General features: G+C 40.8%; 1 protein-coding gene across 3 annotated transcripts in view; it reads right to left on the reverse strand.

Moving 5' to 3' along the window:
* The window catches only part of LOC127637311 (adenylate cyclase type 2-like), a 105,303-nt gene that overhangs the window by 3,027 nt on the left and 81,954 nt on the right, over positions 1-20,322 (reverse strand). For 2 of the 3 annotated variants that reach the window (XM_052118422.1, XM_052118348.1), the window contains 20 exons: positions 14,062-14,213; positions 12,496-12,607; positions 11,339-11,466; positions 10,759-10,917; positions 10,447-10,579; positions 10,141-10,329; positions 9,998-10,038; positions 9,813-9,869; positions 9,147-9,227; positions 8,944-9,013; positions 8,075-8,172; positions 7,894-7,978; positions 7,257-7,394; positions 6,942-7,031; positions 6,597-6,775; positions 6,188-6,299; positions 5,929-6,087; positions 2,869-3,015; positions 573-677; positions 174-288 (listed from right to left, as the gene is read on the reverse strand). In XM_052118422.1, coding sequence (XP_051974382.1) covers positions 174-288; positions 573-677; positions 2,869-3,015; positions 5,929-6,087; positions 6,188-6,299; positions 6,597-6,775; positions 6,942-7,031; positions 7,257-7,394; positions 7,894-7,978; positions 8,075-8,172; positions 8,944-9,013; positions 9,147-9,227; positions 9,813-9,869; positions 9,998-10,038; positions 10,141-10,329; positions 10,447-10,579; positions 10,759-10,917; positions 11,339-11,466; positions 12,496-12,607; positions 14,062-14,213 — 2,350 coding nt within the window. The remainder of the gene's footprint in view (positions 1-173; positions 289-572; positions 678-2,868; positions 3,016-5,928; positions 6,088-6,187; positions 6,300-6,596; positions 6,776-6,941; positions 7,032-7,256; positions 7,395-7,893; positions 7,979-8,074; positions 8,173-8,943; positions 9,014-9,146; positions 9,228-9,812; positions 9,870-9,997; positions 10,039-10,140; positions 10,330-10,446; positions 10,580-10,758; positions 10,918-11,338; positions 11,467-12,495; positions 12,608-14,061; positions 14,214-20,322) is intronic. The other variant, XM_052118490.1, reaches the window with a different exon arrangement.

Here is a 20,322-nt window from a genome sequence, read left to right on the forward strand (position 1 = left end):
ATGTTACATTTAGGGATAAAATGTAATTTCACTCTGAAAACAAAAAAAAAAACCATGATAACAAAACATCCAAGCATTAATTCTGATTGGCCAGGTAATGGCCAACAATAATTGAGTAACAATTCAGATTGGTTTAGACTTGTGAGTCTGAAGTGTTTTGCAGCCAGACTTACCCACACGAAGCCTGAATGTGTTGAATGAATGTCTGTTGATGCCATCCAGCTTGCCAATCAGAGCGATGGCAAACTCCACCATGTTCCCTATCTGTGCATGCTGCCTCTCCCGGTCCTGAGAGCACACAGATCCCACGCAAACAACTCACTAATCTATATACATTGCCATTAATAAGACCATGTGCTATTTGATTTTAAATATATACAAAGGATCAGAGCAGCAGTTGCATCTTACAGGTAATCAGAGCTAGCATTGCATTATGTGCACCAAGTATACAGTGCAGAAGTGTCCTCATATCAGTTGTGCATGGTACAGCATAATGCAAGGGTTTATCTTGTAATGTGAGTGGTGTCTTTGCATACACTATGTGGTGCATTAGTGTTCAGTGACAGTAGTACCTGGCTGGTTTGCTCAGGAGGTCCACTCAGTCCTGAAGCAGCCATGTACGTGCTGCCAATAGTTTTAATCTTCTCCACACCACTAAATTTGGGCTTTGACAGCAACTGGAGGTTGAGAATGGAGGGAATGGGTTGAGTGAATGTGTTTCAGAGCTGTAGCAATCCATTCTTAAAGGGTAACTAAACCCTAAACCAACTTATTTTAGTTAATGATCAGTAAGAATGGGGCTTTATTAGTACTGGTCATTGATTCAAGTAATTTTTTTGACATTTGTGTATAAAGTGTTTTAATTCTACAATATATGGTGTAAAAACGTCTGAGTGCTGCCCTCTTCAGGTTGAACGGTGGCTAATGCAGTTGAATTTTCCTATTGGCTGTTTGCGGTACTTCGTGACGTAAACGGTGACAGCTGACGTAAGCAGGTTCCAACTCACCACACCCTTGGTATGAGCTACCACGCCCATGGCAGTATAAAAACCATCTCGTTTCGTCAAAACCGCTGTAGCGAGTCAGGAGTTGGAATTGCGAGTATTGAAAATGATCAGGATAGAGTATTTTAGCATCTATTTAGCATAGCATTTATATAGTTATTTAGATTATTTCGTGTAGCCTAGGTAGTTCATTAGCATATTTGTTAGTGTAGTATTTTTAGAAGCATAGTTAGTTAGTAGCATAGTATTGCGTCCGTTAGGATAGCTTCAAGTTAGCGTAGATTATCTGTATTTAGTACAGTGGTCAGGATGGTAGGTAGGTGTAGTGTTTCTGGTTGCAACAGCACTGCTGGACTGTATAGCTTTCCAGCAGACAGTGCCAAACGCTGCTCCTCCTGCATGGACTCCACCACCGCAGCGGCGTCTTGAGGTGAGTGATCATATATATTTGAATCACAATTTATGGTTAGGCTAAAGTTAATCCTCTGGGGTCGACAAACGCGCGTTCGCGATGCGGGAGTGTTAAACGTATTGCACCCTTATACATTGTATTACGGTATTGACTACCTGTATAGTTTTATTTGGAGGTATACGGTTTTGTACATGACGTTACGCTTTACGTCACATTCTTCTAAGTTGAGAGAACAGCTAACTGATGTTATGTTCAAGTGAAGCTTGCTAAATAAAAATCCTGCTAAAAGGATAAACATCACTGAACAGCGTTTCGTTTGTTTTTCCTGCACGCGAGTGAAGGTGAATGCGCACTCGGATGCTCAACAGGGAGTTAAAACCGCAGTTTGAGCCAGCGGCTCGAATTGATATGGCTCCGGCCCTGTGTCCTCAGACAATTCACCCTCCTCCACTTCAGGTGAAGGTGGGGGAGAAAGGTCCTCGACTTCAAAAGACCGCTCCGTGGCATAGCTACTTGCGTCACTCCAGTCACTCTTCATTTTAGAGTCTGACAGCAGCTGTCAATTAATCTGTCACTACGGGTCTCAGGTGCACGCCCCCCCCCGCTCAGCCCCGCCCTCGGTTCGTCCCCTCTATCCCCGCTGGGGTCTTCCCACTTTTCGAGCATTTTTCAAATATTGCTAGTGGGTGGAGTCAGACTCTGAGCAGGGGTTTAGTTACCCTTTAAATGATGTTGTCTTACATTAAATAGTAGACAGAGAGAGGAGAGGGTAATGAGAAGTGGGAGATAGAGAGGGAAATAAACCATACCACACTGAATCACAAAAATAGAACTCACTGAAGTTATGCAAGCGTGGACCTCGTCTGTATTTAAAAAGGTAATTGGTTCTCTTTTAGAACTTGTAGGATGCTTCGGCAAAGGTTTGTGTGAGTGTCAATGACAAAAAGCTGTCATCTAAATGAGACAGAAGCAAGTGCTGTCTGTGGTCATCAAGAAACCCAGAACATTGTTCTCAAAATGGTGGTTAACCCCCAAGGGTCTCAGCCCAATTCCCTGTTGATTGCTGTTAATCCAAAAGCAGCTCACTTCTTCAGCTCTCCATAATAAACAGTTGAAGTGAAATGAGTACACATATTCTTTGACTGCCTCATGTCATCTGATTACACTTGAGTGCTAGCTGAGGTGACACCCTTAAATGTAAAACCTCTTTCATTATTCAATGTTGCCAGAAAATCACTGCTAATATGCAATTATTAATCTGTTAATTCAAGGAATTAAGCCCTGTTGACACCTGGTATATACATCTGTCTTGGGCAAAATGACAGCGGGAAGGCGAAAATGAACAAGAGTGAAGATTATGCAGTCACAAAATCTGAAAGCATCTCATGAATCTCCTGAGGCAGATGTAAATAGGGCATGAGAGGAAACAAACACAAATAAACACACTCTGACCTCATCAAAGTCGGCGATGATCTCATTGAGAAGCCTCAAACACTCCAGTCCTTCTTTGTTGATATCACACTCTGTGTAGAACTCTTTGAAGTCCGGCACAGAGGCAAACATCACGCATACACAGTCATAAGACTTATAGTACAGGTCCTGGAGAATAGGGAACATATACACACCAAGATTTTGTTTGTGTTACAAATGCTTTTGTGCTAGAATCATGTTTTTGGATAGGACAGACATGAAAATTCAGTACATAGACTTACAGGTACCACATGCACAAGGTATGTATGATAAATGACATATGATATGACCCTGAGTGAAAGAACAGAGAGAATGTCCATTAAATGCACTTAAACATAAACCTTAAGGCAGTGTCAATGTCCTGAGACATCTGACTGATTGTCTAACAAAGAAAAACTTTTGCATACTAGAGTTTTAAAGAAGGTAAGAATTGTAAAAACAAATTATAATAATAATACAAAAAACCCTAAAGACAACATGCATCCATTGACTTTCACTGCTTATGCAAGTCTACCCTCTCTATCTCCTTATACTAATATGTGGTATTTTTGTGGCATTTCGGTCAGGAATTAGTGTGTGTGTGTGTGTGTGTGTTTTATGTGTGCTCTACAGTGCAGTCTAGAGTCAGCTGGGATTAGAGGTGAATTAGAGTTATGTCATCTCTGGACAGCAAAAATAAAAGATGAGTCTAAACTATTGTATTACTGGATAATACCATGCAGATTAAATCATGTAGAAACAGTTAAACATGATCAGCATCTGCATCTCAGGATCTGAATCTCTAGCATGGAGCAACACACAGCCTCATCTAAGCAGGTCAGAGCTGTGCAGTTCACATTCTAGCCTTCTTTGTAAAGCACCTCATTTAGACAGGTTCTCCCACAAACAGGTTCTGTTTTGTCTTTAACCTCCTGAAACGTGAGTGTGACTGCTGTGTGCATTTTCCATTTCACTATTTGATTTGTAACTAGCAGCACCTAATACATTATTATTATAATTTTTTTTAAATAATACCAAGCTATAGAAAGTCAGATATTGTTTTTCATTAAATTGTTTTTTTTTTACAGGAATGTCAGTTATTAAACTTTTTGAGACGTAAAATATTTTATAGCTGATTTTCTGTTAAGTTGAATAAAGAATTCTTATATATAAGTAATATATAAGTTATATATCTTAATATATAAGTAATGGCCAGCATAATCTGATCACTGCTAACCATTTAAAAAAAAATCTAAATCTATGTACTTATTATCATTTTCACATGTCTGTCAAACATGTTGAGTGATCCAATCATCATCTGCAGCCTAAAACTGAACTTTGGTTGGATTTTAGGAGTGAAAGCACTTGCATAGAAATCTATAGGATTTTCCCTTGCTCCCTTTCTACCTATTTAGTGAATGACTTAACCTCCAGTGTTCTGTCTGTCTGCACTGGTCTCAGAACAGTTCAAAATGCACCATATTTTCATCTTAACTCCATAAAAACCTTCTGAAAGCAAAATAGTTTAGCTTTTGGATGAATACATTTATTCTTAATGTGAAAATGCATAATAAATATATAGGAATGCATTTACTAATGTTAATTAATCAAACTGTATTGTACAGTGATGATAAAATAACAAAATGTACATAAAAAATAACTAACATCTATTTTTTGTTTTTTACTTTTGAGGGAATAATGTCCTAAAATCCATATATATGCACATCATGTTTATCAGCATGCTGACGTGCAAAAAATGAAATTACCTTTTTAATCATAAAACTTAGAGGTTTCTTACCAGAGGCACTTTTGTTGGCTTTGCGCCTGTAGAAGCGCTTCACGGAAATCGACACCATACTGTTGTGTCACGCGCCTCAGTGTGACGTTTACCCCTTAAATAACCGTCTGTGTTGTGAACAGTATTCAGTCAGAATAAATGAATTTAAATTATGTGTTGCATATAGCTAGGCCAAAATACAATTTCCACGCATGTGGATGCAGGGTCGCACAAGGTTTTAAGACAAACGATCAAAAACTATCCTAATCATTTCTAAATATAAAAAATCTATCTAAATACAAATACCAAAATCAGGATTTCATACCCATTTCTGATCATGGTACTTTCCACGACTTTTTTGTGTGTCACAGTTTTTCTGGTCGAACGGTATTTAATGCGCTGTGGTAGTACATGGTAGGGTGGTTATTTCAAAATTATCTGTATATTGCACACAATGATATTAGAATGTATTACAATGCAGATTTGAATTGTTCAATGTTAGGAAGACAAGACCTTTCCTATGTGAGCATACTACATAACATACTACATAAGGTTATATCTAGACTGGACTACTGCAACGCGCTTCTGGCGGTTCTTACTGCCTGTACACTTATCTGCAAATGATCCAAAAAGCGGTGTCATATTTGGTCTTCGGTCAAGTTCAAGGCATTAAGGCTTGCATATAAAACAGCCACTGGCTCGGTACCCCCTATCTAAACTTACTTCAAAAACTATGTTCCCTCAAGAAGCCTGTGTTCAGCTAGTGAGGGGTGCCTCGTGGTACCATCTTATAGAGGCACAAAATCACTTTCCAGACTTTTACTTCCACCGTTCATCGCTGGTGGAATGACCTTCGCAACTTTTTAAGAAACATCTAAAAGACGCATTTCTATCGTTAGCACTTGACTCAAACCAATTAATGTGTTTTCTAAAAACAAAACAAAAAACTACTAATTCTTTCACTACTGTCTCCCTCTTTCTGCTCTGTTTGTACTTCACAGAGCAAATTTGAAACTTTTGTATTGCAGCACTTCTCATATTATTGCCTCCTTAGGATGAATCGCTCACACTGTTTTCCTCAGTTGTCAATTTAGATAAAAGTGTTGGCTAGATGAATAAATGTTCATGTAAATGAATGGTAGGTGAATATAACATGACATTATGTGGTATTTGATATATGTCTGGTCTTTATGAGGGTGTGATATACAGGCTCTTCCCAAGCGTTCCACTCTGTTTCCTACCTTGTATTTCTTGTTTAGTAAAGAGATAGTGGACAGCAGCCCCACCTCATTCTTTTTGTTCTCGCCCACGAAGAGTGCGGCCACATGCGCAGGGAGAACGTTCTCCAAAAGAAGACGGTTCAAGTTTTCGCATAGCTCCACCTCTTCCTTATCAGCCAGATTCTTGTTCTTCAACAGGAAATCCTGACGAAAGCAGTACTCATTCTGAGAGGTAGAGGGAGGAAAGGGTACAGGTGGGCATGTGTTTCTCAGCTCAAGGACTGACAGTATGGTACGGTGTTCTTGTGCAGTATGAGATTCGTACCTGTTGAGATATGAGCAGCATAGTAAAGAGGAAGAGTGTGATGTAGATGCAGCTCATGTATTGTGGGTGCTTCATCAGTCCTGATTTATACAGCATCAGATCGTCTTCCACACTGTAACAGACAAACAACAGAAATGCTTACCATAAGAACCAAAATACAGAATGGAGTGTCATAGTGTTCAAAAGTTGGTAACCAAATGGTTGTTGGTTTGAATCCCAGAAAAGGAGATCCATGAGCCACTGCCCTTGTGCCCACCGAATAAGGCATTTAACCCCCAGGGGAACTGTCACTGTAATAAATGTACTGCAATTCACTTGGGATAAAATGTACATAAACCACTCCCTAAACAACCCCTAACCAAGTATTGTTTAAGAGTGTGAGTATAAGAAGAAATGTGTGCGTGTGTACCAGCTGCGATTGGCATAGAGAAGGTAATTGTAGCTGCTGAAAAGATCATCCTGAGAGTAGAAGATGATGATGTAGTACACAGTAGAAATGATGAAGAGGAAGGCCACCTTCAGCTCCAAACTCACTCTCAAGAACACGCCACAGGCAATCAATGCCAGTATACAATTATACACAGAGTACTGGAAAGACAAAAACATAAAAATAAAACAAACATAGCAAAGCTACTACATGCTATTTTTTTGATAGTAGGGAGGGACACAATCACTGATGCACTTTTTTAGCAGAGGTGTGTGTGTGTGTGTGCGTGCGTGCGTGTGTGCGTGCATGCACATGCTAGCAACTCACAGGCAAATACGGAAGGTCATTTTCAAAAGATTCAGGAATGCTGCTGTTATTTTGCCACAAGTCACATAAATTCCCTGGATTTTTAAAATACTGTGGATTGAAAGACAGTTTGATAAGCAGAAATGTTAAGACATGCTACCTTTTGTAGCAATTAATTTAACAAATGTGAACAAACACACATCTAACAAGGTTGTTTGAGAATATGTTGATAGATGTGTGTAATCTGTTGTCAGATGGACATATTAGTGTTACTTTGCATGAAATATGAAAAACAATGTGTGCGATGTGTTTTATTACTAAAAGGTTAAGCATTACCAAGTTGAACATGGCGATGATGACTATGACTATGGTAGCAATAGTTGCCAAAGGGAGGCGCACAAAAGGTCTCTTAACCACTGCTTCAGATAGAGCAGACAGCCACGTACATGACTTCAACTTCTCGGGAAACATTCTCTGAGACAGACAGAGAGAGAGAGAGAGAGAGAGAGAGAGAGAAGAACAGAAGGGGAAATAACAGTTAATAAAGAGAAAGGGAAAGAGACAATGTTGGATATGACCTATGCAATAGCTCCAGGTTATAATAGTCAGAATGTGTTGGAAAAGGCAGCAGTATGGTTGAATGTCAGATACAGGGTCAAAGGGGACAGAAAGAGGAGCATCGTGTGTGCATGTCAAGGTTTGTCAAGGTATCTATATGCATTTATGTTTATGAGCGACACTGTAGCAAATGTTATTTTAGTTATTTCAAATTCCAGAATAAGTCAGTGCTCACAATGGGCATCGCACATGACATTCTTCACATAACAACATCAATAGCATCAATAAAACCGCAGGGGTGGGGCTGGCTTCTTTTTGGACCTTTATTGTACCTGATGCCCACAAATTCACCAGAAACCATCAAGCCAAATAAGAGTGTGGGTGGAGAGGCAAAGGAAGGCAGTGGTGGTCTAACCTGAATATGACCTCCAAAACAGATGCACAAGGTTAAGAGCAGAACACACCCCAAAACCGCAAATGCGAGTCCCAGCTCTTTACGCCTGACAGAGACATAAAGACATATATTATTCAGGGCTGATGATTACAGCACATCAATACACATTCAGAGATTTTATTTGTACATTAATGCCACTTACTGCTTGGTAACAAACATCTGGATGACAAAGATACAGATGAAGATGAACGTGGCACAGCCGATGTAGTATTTAAAGCTTGGCATCTCTATAGTCCTGTACTAAAAGACCCACACACACACTTCAATAGTCATTCATTACATACATTCCATTATTTTCCAGCCTTAAAGGAAAAGTTCCCCATAAATGAAAATTCTCTCATCATTTACACACCCCCATGCCATCCCAGATGTGTATGACTTTTGTTTCTTCTGCAGAACACAAAGATTTTTAGAAGAATATTTCAGCTCTTTAGGTCCATACAAGTGAATGGGTGTCAAAGTTTTGAAGCTCCAAAATCCACATAAGGGCAACATAAAAGTACTCCAGACGACTCTTCAAAATGTCTTCTAAAGTGATATGATAGGTGTGGGTGAGAAACACATGAAAATTTAAGTTTAAATTCTTTTTTTTACTATAAATTCTCCTCCCTGCTCAATCAATCTCCACGTCAGTTTCACGTTCCCATTCTTCTTCTATTTTTGGTGATTCACAGTCTTAATGATTATCACCCCTTACTGGCAGAGAGAAGAATTTATGACAAAAATGACTTACATAATACTTATGTATCTGTTCCTCACCCACACTTAACATATTATGTCTGAACACATGGATTTAACCACTGGAGTCATATGGATTACTTTTAAGCTCCATTTAAGTGGAATTTGGAGCATTGTGAGACACATCACTTCCATTGTGAGAACCTACAGAGCTGAAATATTCTTTTAAAAATCATAATTTGTGTCATACACATCTGGGATGTAAGGCGGGTGAGTAAATGATGAGAGCATTTTCATTTTTGGGTGAACTAACCCTTTAAGTAAAACACTCACCTGCTTTTCCAGATCTCTTTTAGTAAACCACAGCATGGGGCCTGAGATCTCTTCAGACTTCACCCACTGCCTGCAAACACACTCAATATTTATGTTCATTCAACTGCACTGGATGGGCAATGCAAACTAGTTTTGGACTGGACTTCACTCCATCCAAAAGTGGATCCATCATGTGTTTGCGAGTATGTTTGTTTAAGACTAACTTGCTTGAGCTCAGATCGTTGATGGTGGTAGTCATCTTGTCATGCAGTTCTTCGTCAAACTTAGTCATCTGAGATTTATTCCTACAGGGGACAGTACTGAGCTTAGAGAGAAGCATTTGTTACAGTGATATTGTTGCACCGGGAAGATGGTAGCTGTTGTGATGCTGTTGAAGAGTTATTTTGGCCATGTGGCATATTTGTGTAAGCTTACGTAAATGTGACTTTTTAGAATGTAGTTCTGACGCTAATGCTTTTGAGATCTATAGCATTGGTTAAAAACATGAAATTCAGAGTAGTTTATGTGAACGTGTGAGGCTTGTGGCAGGCAGGATGCCGTGTGTTAGTTTAAACCCCTCAGAGAGATTTCAAGGGTCCTCTTGCAATGTGCCTCAACACAGCTCAGGAAGGAAAATGGTGTTTCCTAACTCTCTCTCTCTCTGTCTGTCTCACTCTCTCCTCCTCTCTTCTTTGCTTGCAGAAACACACACACTCATCGAAGCCAGCAGTGCATGGTAATGTTGTGTGAAAAGGAAGGTATATTGAGGGAGTGCAGCTATGGCCATGCTAACTGTGTGCCCAGTAACAGAGGCTCAGTCAGAGATTGCATTGTTAGTGTTGAAACAGCATGCCCCAGAGTGCTGGCTAAGTCAATATGGCTACACTCACTTATATGTGCTCAAGGGAGGGGCAGGTAAAGAGAAGGGCTCCTCAAGAGACTCAAAGCTGTCAGAGAGCAACGATTCAGAAAGACAACTTCAACATTGGTGCTACAGTGAGCCCAAACCAAAACCAAAAAGTAGCCTTCTGTCTCAAACATTCTCCTCACACACACATGCGCAAACAATGCTCACCTCTCTGTAATTTTTGTCGATACTGATCTAAGAGGGAAGTCCTAAGGAGAGATACAAAAGTGAGCATGTGTCACAAAGGCTGAATCTCAGAGCTGTATCCTACACACAGTGAGCTGCTTGTCACATCTGTGTTTGTATCTGACCTTGCAACGACCTTTGCCATTGACCATGGCATCTGTGCTGAATTCCTCTCGGCTCTGCAGGTGGGCGAAAGGTTTGACTGCCCCCCAAGACTCCAGGAAGCGTGTCATACGCACAGACGCTCGCATCTTCAAACCGTCACTCACACGAGGCTTAGTAACACTAGAAGCCATCAGAGATTGGTCTTTTGACTAAACACACGAAAATAACAAATCAACACGTGCAGGTGTACACATGTTCAGCGCCATATACTGTATATACAGTATGTGCCATGCACCCACTGCTAATGTATGATGTAAATTTCTGACCCTTGGATCTATGACCAGGTAAGTCTTGATGTTGAGCTCTTTAAGGTAGGGGTCTCTCAGATGACCATTTCCCTCCTCCACCTCATATGCTTTGTTCAAGTGCTTCAGAGTCGCCTCCGTGATGTGAACTCGGCTAACAGAGAGAGCAAAAAACACATAGTAACAAATAATACTGTTGTCGTATGTAATACAGAGCACTTGCTGTGTGTTTAGGCCTCAAGTAGGCCATTATGTCAATACAAGTGTTCTGTGCGCAGCTTTAAAACAAATACTTCTCACTACTCATTTGATAAGTGATGCTATTGTGCCTACCCTGGTAACCCTCCAGACTCCATATGATTGGCTAAGGTGACATCATGTGACCATACATCAAACTGCCACTTCCGTAAGCCAATCACACCACAGAGGACGTTTCCGGAGTGCACACCAACTCGCATGTTTATATCCACACCTGTTGCCTCACGCACCAGCCTGTGGGTGATAATTAGAAAAATAATCAACCTTGAGTCCGACACAGTTTCAAGGAAACACTTATCACATCTTATCTACACTGGACACGTGCTACTCGTGTCACCTTATTATCCCATCCGTCTGTAATAAATTGATTTTGCTTACCAAATATCATAAAATCATTAATCATGAAAAACATGAATTTCCACTGAAAACAAAACAATATGGGATACAGGTTATTTTTCCATTGAACTGTTGCTGAAGTCTACTTGAGCTCACAGCTGATTGGTCCATATTATCTGCATGTAATTTTGATGCAACCATTGTAGACAGTCTCAAGTCGTTGCATTGCGTCACGTCAACATATTAAGAGATGCTGTGCTAATGATGATGTAACTACTGGTATAAATGTGTCTGTATCATTGTGTACATATAAACTTACTTGATAGCTTCACACATGTCCAGGCCCATTTTAACACAGTTTTTTACATGTTTTGGTAGAGAAACGGGAAGGCCGGACACACAGTAATAACAGTCACCAAGAATTTTTATTCGCATACACTCGTTCTCCTACAGGAAAAAAAAACACAATCACACATTAGCAATCTTTAAGGACAACTACAATGTACAATTAACCAATTAATTAAGTAGAAATCAAATTAGAAATTATACAGACACATAATTGTAACACAAATAATAATAAAAAAGATTTTTATTTTAATCTTATTTTATTTTTAATCTTTTATTTTATTTTAATTTTATTTTATTGATTTTTCTTCTTAATCTCAGATTTTAAAAGTGCTGACATTTGACTATATATACAGTACTTACTTCCTGTCAAAATGCATTTATTTCCTTCTTTGGAAAGAACAACACAATAGAACAAAAAAATATGTAACAATATAAAATTGTTCCAAACTTCAAAGTACAAAGACAGAAATTCACTAAAATAGCACCAATTCAAGTAAAATAAAAAATTTACCAAAGTCTAAGTGGGATGTTGACTGACTGATAGAACTACTTTTCATTGCAATGTGCATTAAATCTCTTAAACCCTCATCCTCCACAATATTTATTGTCACAAGTCTTTTCACTTTGGATATGTAATGCATGCACATGATTTATTTCAGAGCAGCATGTGCCGCATTGAACTCCATAGGAAAAGAGTGTCTCGTTCTGTTTTAAGCGCTGGCACTGCCAATAGAAATATAATTAATCTGAATTGCCTGGTAATGATTAGCTGATGCTTCAGAAACTCAGCGGCAATGGGTACAAAGTTGAAATTATGTGAAATTTGAGCGTAGCGTCAACAGACCCTCCATGGGAGAACAAGATGCGCAGCAAGCTTGTAAGAAGTGACATGCTTTTGTGGTAAAATGCTGACTTACAAAAGACATGAAGAACGTAACTTTTGTCACAAGTCCATCAGTGTTTGTTGTGTGTTTGTATGTAGTGTGTATATGAGTGTAATGTCCCTGCTGGACACATCGCAAGGGTTCCACCCTCTAACCAGTGTTCAGAACTCACACAGACATTATAAATTAATCACATGCGTTAAAAAGTTAAACGCTGGCAGTACTACTTTAAATTAATACTTACTTTTGCAATCTGGTCAAATTTCCCAAAAAGCTCATTCAGCATGATCACAAGCTCCTTGGGAGAACAGTCACTGGCCAAACGTGTAAAACCCACAATGTCGGCATACAGGATACTAGCAAAAAGAGAAGGGAAGACGAAAAAAGGCACAATCATATGTTTTACAAGCTCAATTTGAAACTGAAGCAAAAAGGGAAATTAATCTGTTCCCTGTGAACCTTTGGTCAGGTCAAAAAAAGGAGAAGAGAGATTCAGGACTTGACATGACTTCAGCTGAGCCCTTTTTAATGTGGAGAAAAAGCCCTAAGTGTTCAATAGCTGTAACACTAGAAGCCCCGTACACACATGCAATGACTTCCAGCGACAAAGCGACTAGATCTCATTATTTTCAATGAGAGCTGGTGACTTCCGGCAACACGACTGAAAAAGTTGAAGAAAAAAAAAATGAGGAGCGACTTTTGGTAGTAACACCAATACGAGTGAAGAGGGTGTCATTGGAGCCAGATGTCATTTGTCTCCTGTGAGATACTGGAGTTGATTATATGCAAGACAAGACAAAGGAGAAGTTTCTGTGAGAAATTTCACTGTTCTGTATAATTTTTTTTTAAATGCGAGAAAAATAAAATGTCAGAAGCCTGAGTGAGTTTAATTTGTACATTAATAGATTGTTTATCTTACTAGTGATATGATGCATAGAGCACTGCTGCAAGTTATATAAAATCATTTTTAAGGATAAGAAAACTGATTCCTTGTCAAATTAGAATGATATCTTAGTTTTACTGGCAAAATGCCTCATCTGTGATAAGATTTTCAAGACTTAAGCCAGACGTGCAGTCTACCAATAACATTAGAGCTACAGCAGAAGGAACGCCCATGAGCGACTTTACAGTACAATGACAAGCGACTTCAACCGATAAAGTCACTGCATGTGTGTACGGGGCTTGAGACCCAAGCTGTTTTTAGTGCAGACTACAAGCCACAATCCATGTCATCACCCGCCTAATGAACAATTTCAAAAAGAGAGCAGATTCTATGAATCCTGGCAGGTGAACAGTTCTCTATTGTTTACTCTCTCTCTCTCTCTCTCTCTCTCTCTCTCTCTCTCTCTCACACACACACACACACACACACACACACACACACACACACACACACACACACACACACACACACACACACACACACACACACACACACACACACACACACACACACACACACACACACAGGTGAGTGTGTTTGGGTTATATCCGAGCAGATGTAAAGGGAGGCTACTGGGCTATATATATAAATATAAATAGCTGCCTGAGAACCAGCCATTGTGAACAAGGGACAAAGATATTAATAGATGTCCCGTTCCTCTCCCTCCACTTGGGGTTGGTGGGAAATGAAATTAATTAAACGAGTGGCCCCATGATGAGCACTCTGAGAGTTGGGACTAACAGACTGAGCATTCATTCAATATCAGGACTTGATTAATGAGACTCAGAGTCTGGACAACACAAACAGCTATAGTTTTGCATAAAGGCTACTGTACAATGACTGTGTCTGTGCAGAAGCATGTGTTACCTGACGTTCTCATGCCTCTTCACATAAAGGCTGTGGAAGTTGTTGTCTCGAACCATACGCTGCTGTTCTTCCTTACACTTGCAGCGTTCCATTATGGCCAGCTTCATCTTCATGGAGATGTACACAGGGAGCACTGACTGCAACAGGTTTTCCTACAGAACACAAAAACTCAAATTTAACATTAGGACTACTGATATCAGACGTTTAGTTAGTCAGCTGTTCACTGCTTTGCAAAGTCATAATATAAATTATTCCTAATTTCAGTTCTCTCATATCTTGAGTATCCAGTTTTGTCTCACTTTATGCTGTTGTTCAACTGTAACAGATTACAGTGCATCCAGAATGTATTCAGACCCCATAATTGATTTTTTTCACAATTTGTAATGTTGCAGCCTTATGTTAAAATGCTTTGAATTATTAAAAAATGTTTCACATCAATCTAGACTCCATACCCCATAATGACAAATAAAACCAGATTTTTCTTAACTTTGCAAATTTATTCAAAAGAAAATACTGAAATATCACATTGACAGGTATTCAGACCCCTTGCTATGACACTTGAAATTTAGCTCAGGTGCATCCCATTCCACTGGATCATCTTTGAGATGTTTCTACAATTTGATTGGAGTCCACCTGTGGCAAATTCAATTGATTGGACATGATTTATATATTCAAACCTGTCTATATAAGGCCTCACAGCTGAAAATGCATATCAGAGTAAAAACCAAGCCATGAGGTCAAAGGAACTTCCTGCAGAGCTCAGAGTCAGGAGTATGTTGAGGCACAGATCTGGGGAAGGCTACAAAAAATTTCAGATGCATTGAAGTTTCCGAAGAGCACAGTGGCCTCCATAAGTCTTAAATAGAAGACGTTTGGAACAATCAGGACTCTGAGCAAACTGAGCAATCAGGGAAGAAGGGCCTTAGTAAGAGAGGTGACCAAGAACCTGATGGTCACTCTGGTTGAGCTCCAGAGATCATGTGTGGAGATGGGAGAAACTTTCAGAAGGACAACCATCACTGCAACACTCCACTGCTCTAGGCTTTATAGCAGAGTGGCCAGACAGAAGCCTCTACTCAGCGTAAGGCAAATGAAAGCCCACTTGGAATTTCCAAAAAAGCACCTAAAGGACGCTCAGACTGTGAGAAATGAGATTATCTGGTGTGATGAAACAAAGATTGAACTGATTGGCCTTAATTTCATGCATCATGTCAGGAGGAAACCAGGCCCCACTCATCACCTGCACAATACCATCGCAACGATGAAGCATGATGGTGGAAGCATCATGATGTGGGGGTGTTTTTCAGCATCAGGGACTGGGTTGCTCGGCGCATCATACCCAAAATGACTTAAGGCTGTAATCACTGCCAAAAGTGCTTCAACTAAGTACTGAGTTTAGGGTCTGAATACTTATGTCAATGTGATATTTCAGTTTATTTATTTTTAATAAATTTGCAAAGTAATGAAAAATCTGTTTTTTGCTTCATCATTATGGTGTATGGAGTGTAGAGTGATGTAAAAAAAAAAAAAAAAACAATTTAAAGCATTTTAGCTTAAGGCTGCAACATAATAAAATGTGAAAAAAGTAAGGGGTCTGAATACTTTCTGAGCACACTGTAAGTGTCATTAGGCAACGAGATTTGAACTGTGAGTGTAAGTGGACCCATAAATCATCAAGTTTACTAACAGTATTAAGCCAGTAATTCATGATAGTACTGGCTTTACAAAGCTATTTGCTGTAAGACAATTTGACACCTTGATCTAAAGTGAAAAATTACCTACTCATATTATTCCTTTGTTTTGCATTCATTAGGTGGTATTCAAGTATAGTTGATACTAATGAATTGTTAAAATATAAAAATTAAGACAATGTGACTTCCATCTCTAAAGTCAATATTTTACTTACACAAGTTATTGATCTGACTGACACTTTCAAAGGATTATATAACTTTAACCAACAATAAACTTGAATAAAATGAATACAAATTCTGCCATCGCTTAATCATTCATCAAACAATTAATTTGTATTTTGATTGCCATGGGACACAAACAGAGTTTTAACAATATAAAATAAATAAATAATTCACAAAAGTGTCATTAAACCATCATAAAAGTAATCAATTTTAGTTGCGAGCTATAATCCACGTTTCAGGTAGCGCTGTTTGAGGAATAGACCCAAATTCAAGTGTTTTATTCAAAAATCTCCATCCTCAACAGCTGTAGTGCCCCTTCTAAGGGGGGCCTACATATTTAGCATAAAATAGTACAACGTGACAGTCCATACACATTCATATAAATTTACATTTAACAAGAGATGTCACGTACGACAGGTAGGTGTCAATTTACAGCCTTCCCCAATCATTTGTATGGTATCCACAAATGGTGACTTAACTGTTGTAATTTGCTAGTTAACCGTTACGCTCTCTCCAATGATAGAACCGTGGATATTGATATATCATTAATTAAAATAATCTCTGCCATAACAGCTGTCATCCACACTGATATCAGATAAAACAAAATTGCCACAAAAAAGCATTTTGACAAGTTTTACGGCATGTCTCGTGACACATTACGACCTGCAGAGTTCCGTAATGTTTTGGTTTGAATTAAATATGACAGGACCTTCACGAAAGTGCGTCAGGAGAAGATTTCCAGCAATTAATAACTTACATTTCTCTCTCTATATACCTCACACAAAGGTAGTATATGTCATCAGGGAGAAACTGGAATGCAGCACATCATCGTTCATCGATTTAATTTATCTGACTGTTAAGTTTTTTATATGCTTAAGGAATTGTTAAGGTTAGATTTCGGTGTAGGGGTGGGATATGCAGCTTCAAAATATTTATACATTTGTATATTGTAACAAAAATGGTCATATATGTCTATATTAATCTGCTTATGTTTACCTTATTGTTGAAATGTGGTTATGTTTAGGGGTAAGGTTAGGGTATCTAAAATATCTTTAAAATAGTAAAATGTTTGTACATGTTTCAATTACAATAAAAACTATGCAAAATCTTTAAGTTTACTGAATATATAGTAATCACTTAATAAGTGTCAATCAAATCAATAACTTTTGTAAGTAAAAGTTTGACTTGGCATGAATTACTGGCTTAATACTTGTTAGTAAACTTGATAATGGGTGTCAGAAATGGAGCATTAACTTTCTATTCAGAAATAGGATATTTAATATGTTTTAAATGATGGCTTAGATCATAAGCATTTGATTAATTATTATTTACTGCATTATTTATGTGTAACTAGTGCCTCAGGAGAGAAAGAGGCCTCAAGACTTTGTTCAAACACTTATTTAAGTGATTATTAAGTTGGAACAGGATAAAACTTTAACACATTCATTCATAAATGGCCAATATCTAATAATAACCTTTAGCTTTCAAAACAGTAGAAACTGAACCCTAAGGTAACACATATTAAACTAGAAAATAAAGTTTCATCAAAACAAACTTTGAATGTTGGATTGACAAAGCCCTATCAGAAGGTTGAGAAAGAAAGAAAAAAAGCCTTAAATTCTAAAGGTTATGTAGTTTAAATCGATGAAATAACGGTTTACAAGCAAACACTTGGTAGTGACACTTCAAAGTTTTCCCTTCAGAAAAGAGCTGTTTCTGTAGTTCAAAAGCGAACCCATGTATATTTCTTCATATTTCTAACCAATTAATATAAGTTTATAATAATTTTCATTAACATTAACAGGCACTATTATATTACATGATACTTAAAAGATCATCAGAACTGTAGTTCCCCTTCTGCCGCTCTCTCCACGTAGTGTCAGAGAATCGACACTAGGGGTCTCTCTTGAGCGCCGATATTCACATCTGAACTATGAAAAAAGGCCAATGAGAGTTGGCAACCAGTATTTGCATGTCCCGCCCCCGGACATACGGGTATTTAAGCGGCGCAAATACGGGAGTTCATTCAGAAAATTTCTTCGGAGCCGATGGTCGTGCATGCAGTCTGCTGCGAGTTACACACCCAGTTCCTGTTTAATCCTCTGATGCTCTGCATGCTGTTGGATCTGATGGCGCATAACAGCGGCTTTCTCATTCGTGCACGGCTGTGCATTCTTGCCCCTAGGAGCTTCGACAGCGCAGACATTTATTCTAAAAGAGTGAATTTCGCTCTAAAAAAGCAAAACACAGCGGCGTTGAACGTCCTTCTCAGAACGCGTCTTTTTAAAGACGATTTTCCGCCTCTGGGTAGTTTCTGGATGCGTTGATTCTCCCCACCTCTGACGGCCATAAAAACTGCCTTGCATTCCTGGGTTGCGATCACACGCAGGCAGCGTTTTTATGAATGGCCTATGTTTTCAGTACGAGAACATAGCCATGACAGCATTGCGGTCGTAGGCTTTTTCTTGTAGTGAGAAAAAGGCGCTTCAGCCGCCCCCCCCGTGCCTCGCCTCCTTCCTACGGGATTGAGGCAGGCGCCGCGGGCGATGAAAACTATCTGGGGACAGTGACGGGCTCCGTTTCGCCGGGTGAACCCCCTCGAAATCCCCCACCTCCCCAGCACGCTTGCTTGTTTCCGTCTGAGCTCGGGATGAGCATTCTCTCCAATGGGTTATGTTTTCAGTGTGAGAACATAACCGCGGCAGCGTTGCGATCTCTGCTTTCTCTTGTAGTGAGAGAGAGCCATTTCAGCCACGCCTCGCCTCCTTCCTACGGGATTGACAATAACGGGACGCTTATGCTGGGTAAATCTCCTCGAAAACCTCACGCCTCCCCGGCACGCTTGCCTGCTTCCCCCGAGCTCGGGATTAGTGCGGTCCGCTTAACAGCCTACTGTCCGGTCCCTCGAGCTCCCCGGCATTGGATGATGACATCACCGCTGCATCGGAGAGCGTAACAGCGGCGTCGGATGCGGATAACTCGGCTGGGCCGTCACCTTCCCAGTCTGAGCCTGATGCAAGAAGGTCCGCTATGCTTCCCCAGGCTTAATTGGTTCCGCGGGCATGTGCGCCGCTCACAGCCGCGCCCCCCCCGGATTCCTTCCCGGACGTGCATGATGAGCTGAGCAAGCCCAGCTTCCTTGCTCCTCCGCTCTCGCTACCCTCGGTGGTAGAACGGTCCCAGACCACTCCCCCCTGCACGCCATGACCCCCTCCTGCAAGTCCACCGGGCCAGGGTACTTCAGAATCTGCACTTGGGTGGTCCTGTTCTTGACGTGCTGCAGGAACTGCACTCAAACAGGCGATGGCCACTCCGTGGTCCAGAAACGCAACGATGGACAGGCAGTACGGGAGGCCCCCGTCTCCCAGGTCCGTCCATTCGGCGACACCACTTGACGACTTCACCCAGCAGTCCTCAGTGGTGAAGAAACAGACGAAGGCTATTTTCAAGCAAAAAAGCATCCTGCCCTGCCGCAAACCTGCCGCCAGGGGCCATGGCCTGTCTGCTTGCCGAGGGCGTCCTCCTGCGGCTTTCAAGAAAGAAAGAAAGTGGTGCTCCACCTCAACTAACAAGTGAGTGGGCCCAGCTCTCAGCCCCAGCGTTGAGCTCCCCGCAGAAGTTGGACGCCCATCGTCTCACGGAACCCCTTGAGGACCCAGAAGGCTCCCAGGCGCTCCTGAGATGACAGACCCAGAGACCGAGACGTTAGCTCCGGAGCTGGTAAGACCACTCCGTTCCCCGGTGGAGGGCCGGGAGGAGAATTTTTTGTTAAATTCTTTACACTCTGTAGAGCTATTTCCTTGTTGTCTCTGGGGTCACCTGGCCCGCAAATGCCATTCTCACGGCACTCTGCTTTCAGGCCTCAACAGTCCCGGCTCCATGGACGCGGTGTCCCTGCCTTCAGTCCCACGACTGTTCCCCGGCCGGCCGGTTCAGACGAGTCCAGAGGACGCCAGCATCAGACCTCCTCCTCAGTCACGAACCCGCCCCCTGTCGGATGTGCGGAGCAAGGTAATTGCTTTGAGTTTATCCTCAGCACCAGAGCCTCGGGACGCCACGTTGCCTCCCGACGTCGTGTTACCTGTTCCGCACCGCTGCGAAGCCCCGCTGGGTACGTCCAAAAAACTCATCCCCTTGGTGCCCCTAGCACAGAGTTTAGAGACGTGGCTTTCACTGCCCAACCCGTCACGCTGGCTGCACCGGACCATTCGACTCGGTTACGCAATTCAGTTTGCCAGTTTGCCCTTCGTGGGCGTACACGGCCAACATGCCCATTCCCTGCACGAAGAAATCGCCTCCCTTCTATTAAAGGATGCGATAGAGCCTGTCCCTCCAACCGAAACGAAGA

This window comes from Xyrauchen texanus, chromosome 1 (assembly GCF_025860055.1).
Source record: "Xyrauchen texanus isolate HMW12.3.18 chromosome 1, RBS_HiC_50CHRs, whole genome shotgun sequence".
In the NCBI taxonomy this organism is placed as follows: Eukaryota; Metazoa; Chordata; class Actinopteri; order Cypriniformes; family Catostomidae; genus Xyrauchen; species Xyrauchen texanus.